The sequence below is a fragment of the Galeopterus variegatus genome, unplaced genomic scaffold (assembly GCF_000696425.1).
Source record: "Galeopterus variegatus unplaced genomic scaffold, G_variegatus-3.0.2 Scaffold5771, whole genome shotgun sequence".
NCBI classification, from domain to species: domain Eukaryota; kingdom Metazoa; phylum Chordata; class Mammalia; order Dermoptera; family Cynocephalidae; genus Galeopterus; species Galeopterus variegatus.
This window is the reverse complement of record NW_007731882.1, coordinates 54,414-69,937: the sequence shown is the minus strand read 5'-3', so window position 1 is coordinate 69,937 and position 15,524 is coordinate 54,414. Positions and strand designations below refer to the sequence as shown.

General features: G+C 37.8%; 1 protein-coding gene and 1 pseudogene across 1 annotated transcript in view; one reads left to right on the top strand and one right to left on the bottom strand.

Moving 5' to 3' along the window:
* Nucleotides 1–15,524, bottom strand: part of FAM120C (family with sequence similarity 120C) — a 106,465-nt gene that overhangs the window by 41,823 nt on the left and 49,118 nt on the right. Inside the window, exon 11 of the mRNA XM_008589943.1 lies at nt 10,587–10,836. Within this exon, the coding sequence (XP_008588165.1) occupies nt 10,587–10,836 (250 nt within the window). The remainder of the gene's footprint in view (nt 1–10,586; nt 10,837–15,524) is intronic.
* Nucleotides 4,597–5,449, top strand: LOC103605372 (annotated as a pseudogene).

The window sequence follows — 15,524 nt, the reverse complement described above, 5'->3', positions numbered from 1 at the left end:
GGGGGGGGGGGGGGGGAAGATACAACAGTTACAATTCCATGAAGTTGACACGACAAGCAAACAGAAAGGACACTGTTGGGTGGGAGAGGGGAGAGGGAGGAGGGAGGGAGGTTTCGGTAATGGGCTATTATAATCAACCACATTGTATATCAACGAAATAAAACAACAAAAAAAGCCAGCTTTATTTGCTGTATATGGGTCACAATACATGCTTCCTAGTGTATCATGGACATTTTCGTTGAAAACTAGACATTTTTTTTTTTATTTATTTTTCCACACTTTCAATTTATTTATTTATATATGGTATGGACTCAATTTCCTTTTTAATTTTAAGTTCTTGATATACGTTGTAGTTGATTTTTGTGATGCTTTACCCATTCCTTTCCCCCCACCTTTCTCCCCCTCCCCCACTACATCATATCTGTTCACCTGTCTTAACAAAAAACTGGATTTTTTTTTATTATTATTTTTATTTTGTCAATATACAATGAAGTTATTATGTCCCATCACCGAAACCTCCCTCCCTCCTCCCTCTCCCCCCTCCCCAAAACTGGATATTTTAGATAATATATTGTAGCAACCCTCCAGCCTGGGGATGGCTGATGGTGTTGCTCAGTTACTCTCTTGTTTAGTTATTTAGTGACATGGCTGTGCTATGTCTGTGAAATCTATTTCCTGTGCAGTGTGCAGCCTCTGATGTTCTTGCTGAGAGTTTTCCCCTTTGTTTTTATCTTTCAGCCTAGTTATCTAGAGTCACCCTTAGGTCAGCATAAGCTTCTAACTGATAAAAAGTTACGCTTAACTCCTCTCAGTCAGTTAGATTTCTACCACTGAATGTTTGTGTGGAGTAAGGATTCTATTTATGATTCAGGACATTTACACCTTTTTTGCCACATATTCAGTGAGGCATGAGTAGTAGCTCGGAGGTTCCTTCTCTGATTGCTCCTAAAAAGGTATAGCCTTGGACATTCACACAGTCTTCTGGATTGCAAATACTTTTGATTTCAGTCTTACGTCTGGATTCCTAGGAGTTGCCTATTTTTCATCAGTGTTTAGTCAGAGGTGGTGTTTCAGCCCCTTGTGCCAGTAAAGCGTCTGTCCCATTTTGATAGGTCTGTGTGTTGCTTGGGAATGCTTTGAAGTTTGCCCCATGTCCTGTTCTGATTGCTCTTCAGTGGGTGCCACCTAGTGAATGTACATATCTTTCTGGATCATGAGTTGACTGTAATTCCAGGAGGGGTCTTCTTGGCTGTTTCTTTCCTTGGTTCTCTTTATAAAACTTCTGGATCACTGCCATTTTACTTATATCATGGATCTACCAGCTTCTTTTTAATTGCTTACCATCAAGATCTTTATAGTTTTTCACATGCTCTTAGGCATGGCGTTCTTCAGTCTGTGTTCCAAATAAAGTCAGTCCCCTCAGGTAGAAGTGTGGAGCTCCTTGACCTTATGGCCTGCTCGCCCCACTGAGAAGAACTCTGAGGTCATTTTACCAAACCTGGGTCTGCTTTTTCCAGAATAAGTGATACTCCTGCTCTACAAGTGGGCAGTAAGGATGGGGTTGGGGGGGGGGGGTTGTGTTGGCAGTCCCTGGTCTTTTTGGCTTGCCCCTCCCAGTACGGAAACCTTTCCCTATACATGGCCTGGAATGGAGACTATTGAGGCCCCAGGTATACTGGGAGCTGGGAGGGAAGGAAGCCCCCATCTTCTTGGCTAAAAATGCCTGAAATATAGCTACTGCAACACAGAGGTGCGGGTAACGGAATGAATCTTCACTCAAATGCTATAGAGTTTTGCTATTTTTACCGAGATTGAGTAGATTTTCTTGAATGGCTGTTTCTCTCTTTGTTGTATGTCCTTAGGACAAACTCCAGAAACACCAAATAATTTTGGTTTTTATAATTTTCACCACTTAAATTGTAATTTTCCTGTGGAAAGGGTTTACCCTTCTCCTTACTCTGTCTTTCTAGAAGTCCCACTCCTTGATTTCCTTTTTTTAATTGTTGTGGTAAAATATACACAATAAAATTTATTACTTTAACCATTTTTAAGTGTACACTTCAATGGCATTAAGTATATCCATATTATGGTACAACCATCACTACCATTCATCTCCAGAACTTTTTCTTCCTAACCTGAAACTCAGACCTATTAAACAATAACTCCCATTCTACCCTTCCCCCAGCCCCTGGCAACCACCATTCTATTTTCTATATGAATTTAACTATGTAGGTACCTCATATAAATGGAATCATACAATATTTGTCTTTTTATGACTGGTTTATTTCACCTAGCATAATGTCTTCAAGATTCATCCATGTTGTAGCATGTGCCAGAATTTCATTCCTTTTTAAGGCTGAGTAGTATTTCATTGAATGTATGAAGATACTTCAAAAAGTTCGTGGAAAAATAAAATTAAAAGATAATACAAAATTTTCCATGAACTTTTTGAAGTGTCCTCACATATACCACCTTCTGTTTATCTGTTCATTCATCTCTGGAAACTTGGGTTGCTTCCACCTCTTCACTATGGTTAACCTTGTGGTTTCCTAATATGGCATGAGTTGTTTTTGTCTTGCTGCTTTCAAAGTAGTCTCTGTCTTTTAACAGTGTCTAAGTGTGAATCTTTGAGTTTATACTACTTGGAGTTTGTTCATATTCTTGGATATGTAGATTTCATAAAATTTGGGAACTTTCAATCATTATTTGTTCAAATCTTTTTTTCTAACTGCCATCCTTTTTCCTGGGACTCCTATTAAGCGAATGTTGGTATGTTTGAGGTTGTTCTACAGGTCTCTTAGGCTCTCTTCATTTTTTTTTCCACTCTTTTTTTATTTTGTTCTTCAGATTGGATAATTTCTATTGATCTATCTTCAAGTTCACCATTTTTTTCCTTCTCTCAGCTCAAATCTGCTCTTGAGCCCCTTATGTGAATTTTTCATTTCATTTATTGTATTTTTCAACTCCAGGATAATCTAATTTTCCTTTGTAATTTCTATTCTTTACAGCTATTCTCTATTTGATGAATCATTATCATAATTTCCTTTAATTCTTTAAATATGGTTTCCTTTAGTTCTTTGATATAGTAGCTGATTAAAAGTCTTTATTTAGTACATCCAACATCTGTACTTCTTCAGAGATAGTTTCTGTTGACTTTTTTCCCCTACGAACCACACATTATTGTTTCTTTGCAAGTCTTATTTTTTTGTTAGGAATTGGACAGTTTTCATAATGTATTGCAGCAACTCTGGATTTTTAACCACCTCCCCCAGCATTGTTGTTGTTCCTGACTGTTTGTTTATTTGTTTAGCAACTCATCTGGACTAATTTTGGTTGAAGTCTGTCTCCCCTGCAGTGTATGGCCACTAATGTCCCTGCTCAGATTTTTATTTTTAATTTTCTTTTTTTTTTTTTTTTTTTGGGTTTTTTTTTTTTTTTGGGTTTTTTTTTTTTTTTGGGTTTTTTTTTTTTTTTGGGTTTTTTTTTTTTTTTGGGTTTTTTTTTTTTTTTGGGTTTTTTTTTTTTTTTGGGTTTTTTTTTTTTTTTGGGTTTTTTTTTTTTTTTGGGTTTTTTTTTTTTTTTTTTTTTTTTGCTGACTTTAAAATGTTTGTTCCTTTAAAAATTAGTTGCCTTTTATACAGCTACACAAAGTTCTTAATGTTTCTTTGGCAATGGAATATAATGGGATTTTACAACTATATAAAAAAGTTACCTTTGCGTAAGAAACAGTATTTACTGTGTGTAAATAGTTAACTGACAAAATTCTCTACCATCCAGCACTTTGATGAAATAAGCTACCTCATATTACAGGATTTCCAAAAAAAAAAAAAAGAGGAAGATATAGACACACACACACACACACACACACACACACACACACACACACACACACACACTTCTGTGGCTCAAAACACAGTATGATGGCCCTATCTGCAGGCAACCTGCAATAATTGCCAAATACAATTTAGTGATAAGAAGAAACCTTTCAGTAATAAAAAAATACTTTTAAGTCCCACTGAAGTATTGTTTTAGTTTAAGTATACATAAGAAATTACTTAACCTTCTGCTATTTCGAATATATTTAACACTTATTTTTTAAGATGTGCCTTCCTCCTCCCAAAAGAAACTGTATTGTATCTTTGAAATTAAGCAGAAAAACAAGCAAACAAAAACCCAGTGTTGGTGACAAATGCACAGCAAATTCACTTCTTCATTCTTTGCACAAACTGAAACCAATCTCCAGGACCATGAAGAGCTAGAAATTCACCTATATTCAAAGACTTATTTGTAGATTATGCAGCAACTTTGTTGTCTGTTATATATTCAAAATCTTCAAACTCTCTGCCTCAACGACCTCCTCTGAATCCACCAAAAAATCATTGAGGGGTAGTGAAGGTACCACCTTTGCCACCACAACACACTCTGCCAACACAAAAACCAAGACTTCCTCTGCCTCTGTATCTGCCACAGCCACGGTTTGGATGAAGTGGGATTCCAAATATTTCATTTAATCTTTCTTCAGCCCAGGTTGGTCTTTGTTCCCTATTATCATCACAAGAAATATTATCAAAGAAGGATTTAATTTTGTCATAACAACAAGGTCCAAGTGGATCTTCTTCATCATTATTTACTTCACTGTTTTGGGTATCAACTCCAGATCCAGCTATTGTTCAGTCTTCACTAGGCTCATCTACTTCTTCATTCCAGTCAGTGGGTTCCTATGGACCTTTTGGCAGGATGCCAACTTACAGTCAGCTCAGTCCAAGTTAATCAGCTGGGCAGCAGTTTGGTGCTGTTGGTGTTGCTGGAAGCTCCTTGACATCCTTTGGATCAGCAACATCAAACATCAGTAACTTATCCCAAGGTAGTGCAGTTGGTTCTGCCTTTACACAGGATACAAGATCTCTAAAAATACAGTTATCTCAGGGTCGTTCAAGCCCTCAATTAGACCGTTTAAGAAAAAGCCCAACCATGGAACAAGCATTGCAGACCACCTCAGCCCACTTACCTACTCCAGCACCTCTTGGGAGAAGGAGCCCTGTATCAACCAGGCCTTTGCTATCTACTGGCCAAAAAGCAATAGAGAATCAAGAGCATAGGTGAGCTGAAGTACACAAAGTTTCGAGGCCAGAAAATGAGCAACTCAGAAATCATAGCAAGAGACAAGTAGTTCCATGTGCTCCTTCAACTCCAAGGAGAGTGTGTGGAGGTCATCAAGGGGGCAGGGGATGATTTGGTATTTGACGAGATGGTCCAATGAAATTTGAGAAAGACTTTGACTTTGAAAGTGCAAATGCACAATTTAGCAGGGAGGAGATTGACAGAGTTTCATAATAAACTTAAATTAAAAGAAGATAAACTTGAGAAACAAGAGAAACCTGTAAATGATGAAGATAAAGGAGACTCAGGAGTTGATATCTTCTTTTCATTTTTAAACCTAGCTTCCTAGGGGTCTCCCTTGGATCAGCATAGCTTATTAGTCATATAACAACTGGTTAAAGTTGTGCATAATCACCTTGAGTGATAAGGCTTCCATCATTTGCCAAGGGGATCTGTGTGTATGCTGGGGCACACATTAAAAATTCAGGCAGTTTACATGTCTGCTCTGGCTTTTATTTTCACCTTGTGCAAGGCCTCATGTTCTGCTAGGTACAAATAAATAACTGGGGCCCTTTTTCATCTCTCCTGAGTGTACATGCAGTATTCTAGATCCCCAGGAATACGTGAGAGCTTGCCAAAGCCCCTTATGGCTGTGTTATTGTCCAGATCCCCCAGTTAAACTTTTGGTTTGATGTATTGCAGCCACAGGCAACTGAATTAGTGATTTATACAGGGCAATTACCCCTTACACTAAATAACTCCAGATGCTGCCTCTTATTTTTGGGTCTTTTAAAAAAGTAATCTTTATATCTTTTTCCCTGCTTTTAGGCAGTAGGCTGTCACTTATCAATGCTGTCACTGGGGCTGGTTCTAAGAGTAGCTCCTACTTCCTGTCTCACCTTCCTTACAATTTGCTGCTTTTGATCTATTCTACACTAGAAAATCAGATGACCAAACTGTCAGAAATGTGTCTAAATTAAGAATAAATAGGTTGAGCAGGAAATTAAAAGATTCTCTTCAGAGGAAGTATCCAGAACCTATTAGACTATTAGAACACAGTCCTTGTGATAGTTATTATAGCTGTTCATAAGCCATTTTTAGTTGTTTTCATGTTCTTGGAAATATTCCATATAACCCAGAGAACCAAATAAATGGAAAAATGAGCTATTACTACACATTTTAGAAAGAAGATAAATAAAATGTGTAATTCCAGAGTTAATAGGAGATAATGTAGGGCTATAGCCTAGGAACATGTTAGGAACTAGGAGGAATAAATCCTAATCTATTATTCGTATTGGTAAAATACCATAAGTTACCAATCATAATGTCAAGGTGGTTAAGGAATTAACATATATTGAAGATCTGTTATGTGGTAAGACCACGGCATGCATTGTCTCAATGCTCAAAGAGCTATGAGAAGAATTATTATACCCATTTATAATGAGGAAACAGATGCTTAGAAAGGCTAAAGTCACTTATCCAAGCTGAAAAGTGCCAGAATCAGAATTCAAACTAAGGTCTGCCTGGTTTCAAAGCTCAGCACTCTATAATTCACTGGTGAATTGTAGGGCCTAAGCTCCCCTTTGCACAAAAACTTATTTCCTCTACATAAGCAAATAAGCGATGAGAAAGTTTAATAGAAAGTAGAGGGTTTCAGGTCAAGATGGCAGAATAGACGGTCCCCAGCATCACTCTCTCCCACAAATCAACCAATTTACAACTATTACAAAGCAATGGCAGCCAAGCTGGAGTCACTCAAGCCAAGCTAGAGCTCAGAGGAAGAGGAGAGACCTACAGAGTTCATGAAGGCAGCAGAAGCTACGATAAGAGAAAGGACCACTCCCACCATTTCAAGGCTGGAGCTGGTGAGCACATGGAGCAAGAGCTGGCAAAAGCTACAACTGTGCCCCTTGGATGAAGTTGCTTGGAGGCAGCAGGGGAGAAGAGGGCCTTGATGGCCCCCAGGTCAGCAAGACTACTAACAGGGTTCCTGTGGACCCATATAGGAGCGAGGAACCACAACAACTGAAAAAAAGAGCCACTCAGAGGCCAGTGAGTCATCACAAGGGACAAGCACATGGCCTGTCCCATGGGCCCACCCGGGGAACACTGGAGCACAGCATGGACAGCTGATCTGCTCTCCAATCAGCGCAGAACCACTCAGTGGAAACTGATCAGGAATAAAGAACTAAAGACTTTCAGTGCAGACTGCTGAAGACTTGGGCCCAGACCAGAGTTTCCACAGTCAGGTGTACCAGACCTCATGAGACCTGGGAGTATATACAAGGCCAACCATTAAAACCTGAGCTGCACAAAAAGCCTTCCCCAGGGAATCAGCAGCAAAGCAGCAATTTAGCTCAACCACAGGGCTCAAGTGCTGGTCCCCACAGGAAGTTCTCCCATTTTAGAAGTAAGCAAAGGACAACAAATTAGTCCCAGTGCACAGTTTAATTGGCAGGAACAACCAATAATCCAATACAGAACTGAAAGAAAAAACAAAATACCCACAGATCACAGACAAAGTCTGGTATTAACTAGTAAAGGTCTCACATCACCAAAGAACAGCCATAAAACCTAGAAGGACCAAAAGCCCCCTGGGCTCTGAAACCAGGGATTGGGGAGGACCAGGGGCCTAAGCCATGCCCTCCAACATCAGCAACCAGCCTAGTGACAACCACTGAGCCACTGCAGGAAGTGCTCTGGGCTCCTGAGCCAGGGCAGTGGGGGGCCCCAGGCCTCGGCCTCACCCTCCTGACACCCACAACTAGCCCTACAATGACTACTGAGCTGCCGCAGGAAGTGCCCTGGGCTCCTGAGCTGGGGTGGTAGGGATCTGAGGGCTTCAGCCACACCCCTTGACATCTGTATTCAGCCCAGCAAAGACTGAACCACTGCTGGAAGCCCCCGGTCTTCCCTAGAGGAATGAGGGGGGTGCCACAGGCCTCAACCATACCCCCCTCCTTCCTCCTTCTCTTGCTCTATTTCCTTCCCCCTTCCCCTCTCTCCCTTCCCCTCTTCTCCCTTCCTCCTTCTCCCTTCCCCCCAACTACTCCACAATGATATCTTTGAATGTAAAAAAATGTTAATAAATAAACAAACTTAAAAAAGAAAAAGAGAAAGTAGAATGCCATACATAATTACAGCAATATATATCACGTACCTAGGAATTAATTACAAAATACTGGAGACCTGTATGAAAAAAATTAATTCTACAAAGACATGAAGGAGGACATCTGAATAAGTGGGAGAAGTAAACTATGATCTTTGGATGGGAAGACTTCACATTATAAAAATGTCAATGCTTCCCAAATTAATCCATAAATTTAATTCAATGACCAACAAAATCCCAAACAGATTTTGTAGAGACTAGACTGATTCTAAATTATACATGGAAGAATAAGATACCTTATTCTTCATAAAGTACAAGAATAGCTAGTACAATTCTGAAGTAAGAAAAGGAAAGAGTGGAGATTTGCTCTTCCTGATATTAAGGCAAATTACAGATCCTTAATAATTGAAACAATGTGATCGTGATGAGGGATGAAATAGGCAATGGGACAAAATGGAATCCAGGAATGGACTCATGTATATAAAGCAACTTGGTACATAGGAAAGGTGGTAATACAAATTAGTGGGGAAAGAAGGGATTGTTTAATAAACGGAGGTGGGAAATTGGCTTATTTTGTAGAGAAAATAAAGTTAGATCATTTCTCACAGCATGTACAAAATAAATACCCACTGTATTAAAGACCTGACATGGAAGACAACGTTATAAAAACTATGAGAAAATGCAGAAAAATATCTTTATGACTCAGGGATATGAAAGAATTTATCAAATAAGGCACCAAAATATCCACCATAAAGGTACAAACTGATGGGTTTCACAAAAACAAAACAAATACTTTTTTGTATTTAAGAGAGAAGTACACGGATATCTATAATTTACATGAAAATGCAACAAAAAGGATGGGTAAATGGATGACGAGATGGATAGAGGGATAGTTATAAGGGATAAAGCAAGTATAGTAAAACCTTAATTGTAGAATGTAGGTAGTAATTACAGGGATGTTCATTGCAATATTCTTCCAACTTTTCTGCATGTATGAAATTATAATAAAAGGATAGTAAAAATGGAATACTCTATTCAAACGTTATTGTACATAAAGTTTAAGCAAATTGTGACTGATTAGAAAAGATATTAGATACACACGCATACACCCACATACAAATATATCTGCTGTATACAAGGGGTCTTTAAAAAGTTCATGGAAAGACTGGCTGGTTAGCTCAGTTGGTTAGAGCCATGGTATTATAACACCAAGGTCAAGGGTTCAGATCCTCATACTGGCCAGCCACCAAAGGAAAAAAAAAAAGTTCATGGAAGGATTCATATCTTTCAATTATATTTTTCCACGAACATTCTGAAATACTGTCGTGTGTGTATCTATACATGCACATATCTGACAAGGAACTTCTGTAACCAGCAAGAAAAAAGACAAGTAACCTAATAGAAAATTTGCAAGATAAATAAATAAGCACTTCAGAGACTGAGAAAACTCAAATGGCTAATACGCACAGAAATAGATCGACCTTATCTATAGTCAAAGAAATACAAATTAAAATAAAGGATATTATTTGAAACCCACTGGATTGGCAAAAATTAAGTTGTGTATTAGTACTGGCAATAATATGAGGAAATAGAAACACTTATGTATCGTTTACAGGAATATAAATTAGTATAGCTATAACCTAGGGCAATTTGGCAATATTTAATGAAAAATGTACATGCATATTTTACAGGATCTATGAATTCTACTCTTGGATGTATACTTCAGATAAACTGACACAGGAACACAAAGTGACAGAGACATCTATAAAGCCCTGCAGCACTGTTTGTAATACCAAAGAACTGGAAACAACTATCCATCAATCAATCAATAAAATACTGTGATATTAGTATTTGATGGAACATAACCCAGCAGTCAAGAGGAATGAACCATATATGAATATTGACAGATCTTAAAAATAACAGTGAAAAAAGTAAGAAACAGAAGATGTACAGCACAATACCTTTCATGTAAAAAAGAAAAAAATATATGCCTACGAACAATACTAGAGACTGTGCATGAATATACATATGTCTAAATAAGTATATGGAAGATGGCTTGGAAGAACACACATCAAATACCCAAGAGTGGATGACTATGGGTGGAAAGCAGAAGGGAACTGGATGAGGAATAAGGACTGACGAGGACAAAAATGAAAGTAAAACCAAACATAAAAGAAGGGTCCTGCATGGACTGATGACAGAGGATCATAAACCTCTCAAGGAGACTATCCTAACGATCATTTTCAGTGTTTCTGAAATCTACGCCAAACATAAAACAAAAATTCCCCACCCTGAAATACCATAAGAAAATTTACTTAAAGGAAATGTCAAAAAAGTAAGAGAAAGGAACTGGCCACCTCCCTGTCACATGGCTTACCGGAGTACACAGCACATGAGCAGCAGATGGGTGGGGACATTAGCTGGATTGAGCATACTGGGTGTGTCTGACTTCATACAGGCCAGGAAGGCCCGCATCCTTCTGTTCTTGTCCTCAACTGCTTTGCCTAGCCAGAGCTTCTTGAGGTTTGGACAAGTCCATTCCCGAAATGTCAGTGCAGACACGAGCTCAGGGGTTTGAGGTGACTTCCCTTTATACGCAGACCACTCTTTAAGGATCACTGAAGGAACTGGAAAACAAATCAAGGAAAAATAGGCTCTAGAGAATCTCTGAGCATTTATTGCAGCTGGCCACAATTGACAGTATCCGTTGCACTTCAACATCTTTTAATTTTTTTGTCACTATAATTTTTATTGTTAACAGCAGTAACAGCAAGAGTAGTAAGCATTTATTAGGTGCTTGATATTTGTTCAGTACTTTACATATATTACCTCATTTAATTTTCATAAAAATTCTAAGAGGGAACTATTATGACAACATTATCACAAAACATAGTGCTCATTTTACAGATGAAGAGAGCAAGGCTCAATGTCACACAGATCTTGATTACTCTGAAACTCATTTCTTAAATAGGTTTAACAGGCTAGGCAAGGAAAGAAGTCCAAGGAAAAATTATTTGAATATGTGACTTCATAATAGACTATAGGACACCCCAAAAGACTTTAAGGAATTTCACAAAAATTCTCAAAAACTAACATCTTTCTTGGGCCAGCCCGGTGGCGCACTGGAGAGTGCGCCGCTTGGAAGCGCAGCGGCGCTCCCGCCGAGGGTTCGGATCCCATGTGGAGACCGGTTCCCGCTCACTGGCTGAGTGCGGTGCGGGCGCAGCACCGAGGGTTGCGATCCCATTACCAGTCAGTAAAAAAGACAAAAAGAAAAAAAAAAAAAAAAACCTAACATCTTTTAGATTTACATAAGTACTGTTAGACCAGGAGAACACTTATCTTCTATCTACTTCTAATACACCTTGGGCTCTTAAGCTATGGCCTCTTTTATCTGAGAAGTCTAGCATCTACTCAATCACCCAAGCTAGAGACCTGGAAGTCATCCCAGAGTCTTCTCTCTCCTTCACTTCCTATACGTCTGGTTATTACCAAGGTCCTGCTGATTCTACCTCCTTATCAACCATTCTTTCGGTACCCTTTTCTCCATCACAAAAAAAAATTGTAGTGGTTCAGATTATCATCTTTCATCTGAAAAGAGTCTCTAGACTGTTTGTTCCTACCTTCAATCCTGTCTGGTCCCCCTCACATCCAAGCTCCACAACCACTGGAGTGCTCTTGTTTTTTTTGTTTTTGTTTTTTTTTTTTCAACTTTTTAGTTTGAAATAATTATAGTTTCACAAGGAGTTGCAAAGATAGTAGAGAAACATCCTGTATACCCTTCACCCAGTTTCCCCCTGTGGTTATAGCTTAAGTAATTATAATACAACATCAAAGCCAGGAAATTGACATTGGTATAATATGTGTGTGTAGTTCTATGAGTATGTTGTGTAGATTCATACCACCACTGCAATCAAGATACAGAACTATTACATAACCACAAGGATTTTTATTCTGCCTCCCCTTTATAGTAACACCCAACACCTTCCAGCACTATCCCTAACTCATGGCAACCACTAATCTTTTCTCAATCTCTAAAATTTTGTCATTTTGAGAATGTTATATAAATGGAATCACACAATATGTGACCTTTTGAGATTAGCATTTTCACTCAGCATAATACCCTTAAGATCCATCCATGTTGTTTGTTGCACGTATCAATAGTTCATTCCTTTTTTGCTGAATAGTATTCCATGATATGGTTGTATCACAGTTTAACCATTCACCCACTGAAGGATATCTGGGTTGTTTCCAGTTTGATGCTATTAAGAATGACGATGGGGGCCTACTGGTTAGCTCAGCTGGTTAGAGTACAGTTTTGTAATATCAAGGTCAAGGGTTCGTATCCCCAAACCGGCTAGCCTCCAAAAAACAAAAAAGAACAAAGCCGCTTTATGAACAAGTTCCTAAATGAAAATAAGTCTTCACTTCTCTGGGATAAATGCCCAAGAGTGTAAATGCTGGGTGGTATGGTGTCTATTTTTAGTTTTGAAAGGAATTAATATTATCTTCCAGAGTGGCAGTACCATTTTTTATTCATACCAGCAGTTTGAGAATTAATTTCTCTGCATCCTTTCCAGCAAGTAGAATTTTTCATGTTACCATTTTGACAGTTATGTAGTGATACTTCACTGTGGTTTTAATTTGCATTTTTCTAATGGTTAATGATGTTGAATATCTTTTCATGTCTTATTTGCCATATGTCTATCTTCTTCAGTGAAATGTCTGTGCAAATCTTTTGCTGATTTTCTAACTGGATTAATTGTTTTTGTTATATTGAATTTTGAGAGTTCCTTATATATTTTAGATACTAGTTTAGATATGTGGTACTGTTCACCTATGGAAGTCCAGTTAACCCAGAACCATTTAAAAACATACTATCTTTCCTCCAATGAAGTGCTTTTGCAGCTTTGTCAAAAATGAGTTGGCTGATAGAATGAAATTCTGCCATTCACAGCAACATGGATGAGCTTGGAGAAGGTTTTGTTAAGTAAAATAAGCCAGGCACAGAAAGAGAAATACCGTATGTCCTCACTCATGAGTGGGAGCTAAAAAATAAATAAATGAATAAGAAAAATAAAGAACAATTACAATATATTAAACTTTCAGAAGGAGAATTCAAAACTGTAATTATTAGAGGTGAGAAAAGGGGAAAGGGTGGGGGCTTAGTGAGAAATTGGTTAACAGATAACAAAGAATGATTATATTTTGTAATGATGAATGATGGAGTTTGGATGTATTGTCCTCCCAGAACTCATGTGGAAATTTGATCCCCAATGTGGCAGTGCTGGAAGCTGTTTGAATCATGGGGGTGGATCCCTCATGAATGGATTAATGCTCTCCCTGGGGTGTGGGTGAGTTCTCCCTCTATTAGTTCCTGCAAGAGCTGGTTGTTTAAAAGACCCTAGTTCTCGTTCTCTCTCTCTCCCTCCTTCCCTCCCAATCTCATGCAGCTGTCCCAGAATCATAACCCAAATAAACCTCTGTTCTTTATAAATTACCCAGTCTCAGGTGTTCTGTTATAGCAACGCAAAATGGATTAATACAATGAATATGCTAATTATCATGATTTGATCATCACACATTGTACACAGGTATTGATATTCAACTCTGTACTGCACAAAGATGTATAATAAGTTATGTTTCAATAAAAAAAAAAATTGACAGCTGTACTCATGTGGGGCTATTTCTGGATTCTCTATTGTGTTCCATTGAGCTATGTGTCAATATCACTGCCAATACCACACTGTCTTAATTATAGTAGCTACATAATCAGTCTTGCAAATAGTGGTTGCTCCCAATTTATTCTTCCTTTTCAAAATTGTTTTAGCTAGTCTAATTCCTTTATCTTTCCATGTAAATATTAGAATAATCTTATCAATATATACAAAGAATCTTGCTGGAATGTAGATAGGAATTGCACCAAATCTGTGTATCAATTTGGGGAGAATTGACATTTTTACTATGTTGAATCTCCCAATCCATGAACATCTACATCTCTCCATTTATTTAGATGTTCTTTGATTTCTTTCATCAGCATTTTGTAATTTTCAGCATACAAATCTTGAACACCTTTTAAAGTTAAATTTATAACTAAATGTCTAATTTTCTTTGGAGGGATTATAAATATTGTTATATTTTTAATTTCAGTTTCACAATATTAATTGTTAGTATATAGAAAGAGAATCAATTTTTATGTTTATTTTATATCCCGCAACTTTAATAAACTCACTGATTAGTTCCAGCTTTATCGTAGATTCCTTGTGATTTTCTGATTAAACAGTTTTATTTCTTCCTTTCTGATCTGTATGCCTTCTATTTCATTTTCTTGCCTTACCACTCTGGCTAAAACTTCCAGAACTATGTTGAACAACACTGAAAACAGCAAACATCAGCCTTGCTCCTGATTTTAGGGAAAAAAAATTCAGTCTTTCACCATTAAGTATGTTAGCTGGAGGTTTTTTGTAGGTGTTCTCTATCAAGTTGAGGAACTTTCCCTCTTTCCTGGTTTTCTGATAGTTTTTATCATGAATGTGTATCAAATTTTGTCAAATACTTTTTCTGCATCCGTTGATATAATCACATGATTTTTCTTCTTTAGCCTGTTTACATGGTGGATTACATTTGATTGATTTTTCAAATATTGAACCAGCCTTATAGCCATGGAACGAACCCTACTTGGCCATGCTGTATAATTCTTTTTATATATTGCTGAATTCTACTGACTAATATTTTGCGAAGAATTTTTGCATCTATACTTTCTTAGTAAATTTGGGATGCTATAATGAAGTTCCATAGAATGGATGGCTTATAAACAACAGAAATTTACTTCTCACAGTTCTAGAGGCTGGGAAGTCCAAGATTAAGATGCTGACAGATACATCTGGTGAGAGTCTGCTTCCTAGTTTGCAAATGGCCGTCCTCTTGTTGTATCCTTACATGGTGGAAAGCAGAGAGAGGTCTCTGGGGTCCCTTTTATAAGGGTACTAATCCCATTCATGAATGCTCCACCCTCATGACCTAATTACCTCCCAATGGCCCCATTTCCTACTACCATCACATTGGGGATTAGGATTTCAGCATATAAATTTGGAGGGGGATGCAAACATTCAGTCCGTAACATATATTCAGATAAGGGATACTGGTCTTAAGAGTCATTTTTATGTACTGCTTTTATCTGCTCTTAGAATCAGGGTAATATTGGCTTCATAGAATGAGCTGGGAAGTATCCTCTCCTTTTCTATATTCTGGAAAAGATTGTGTAGAATTTATGTTAATTTTTTGTTAAACATTTGGTAGAATTCTCCAGTGAAAC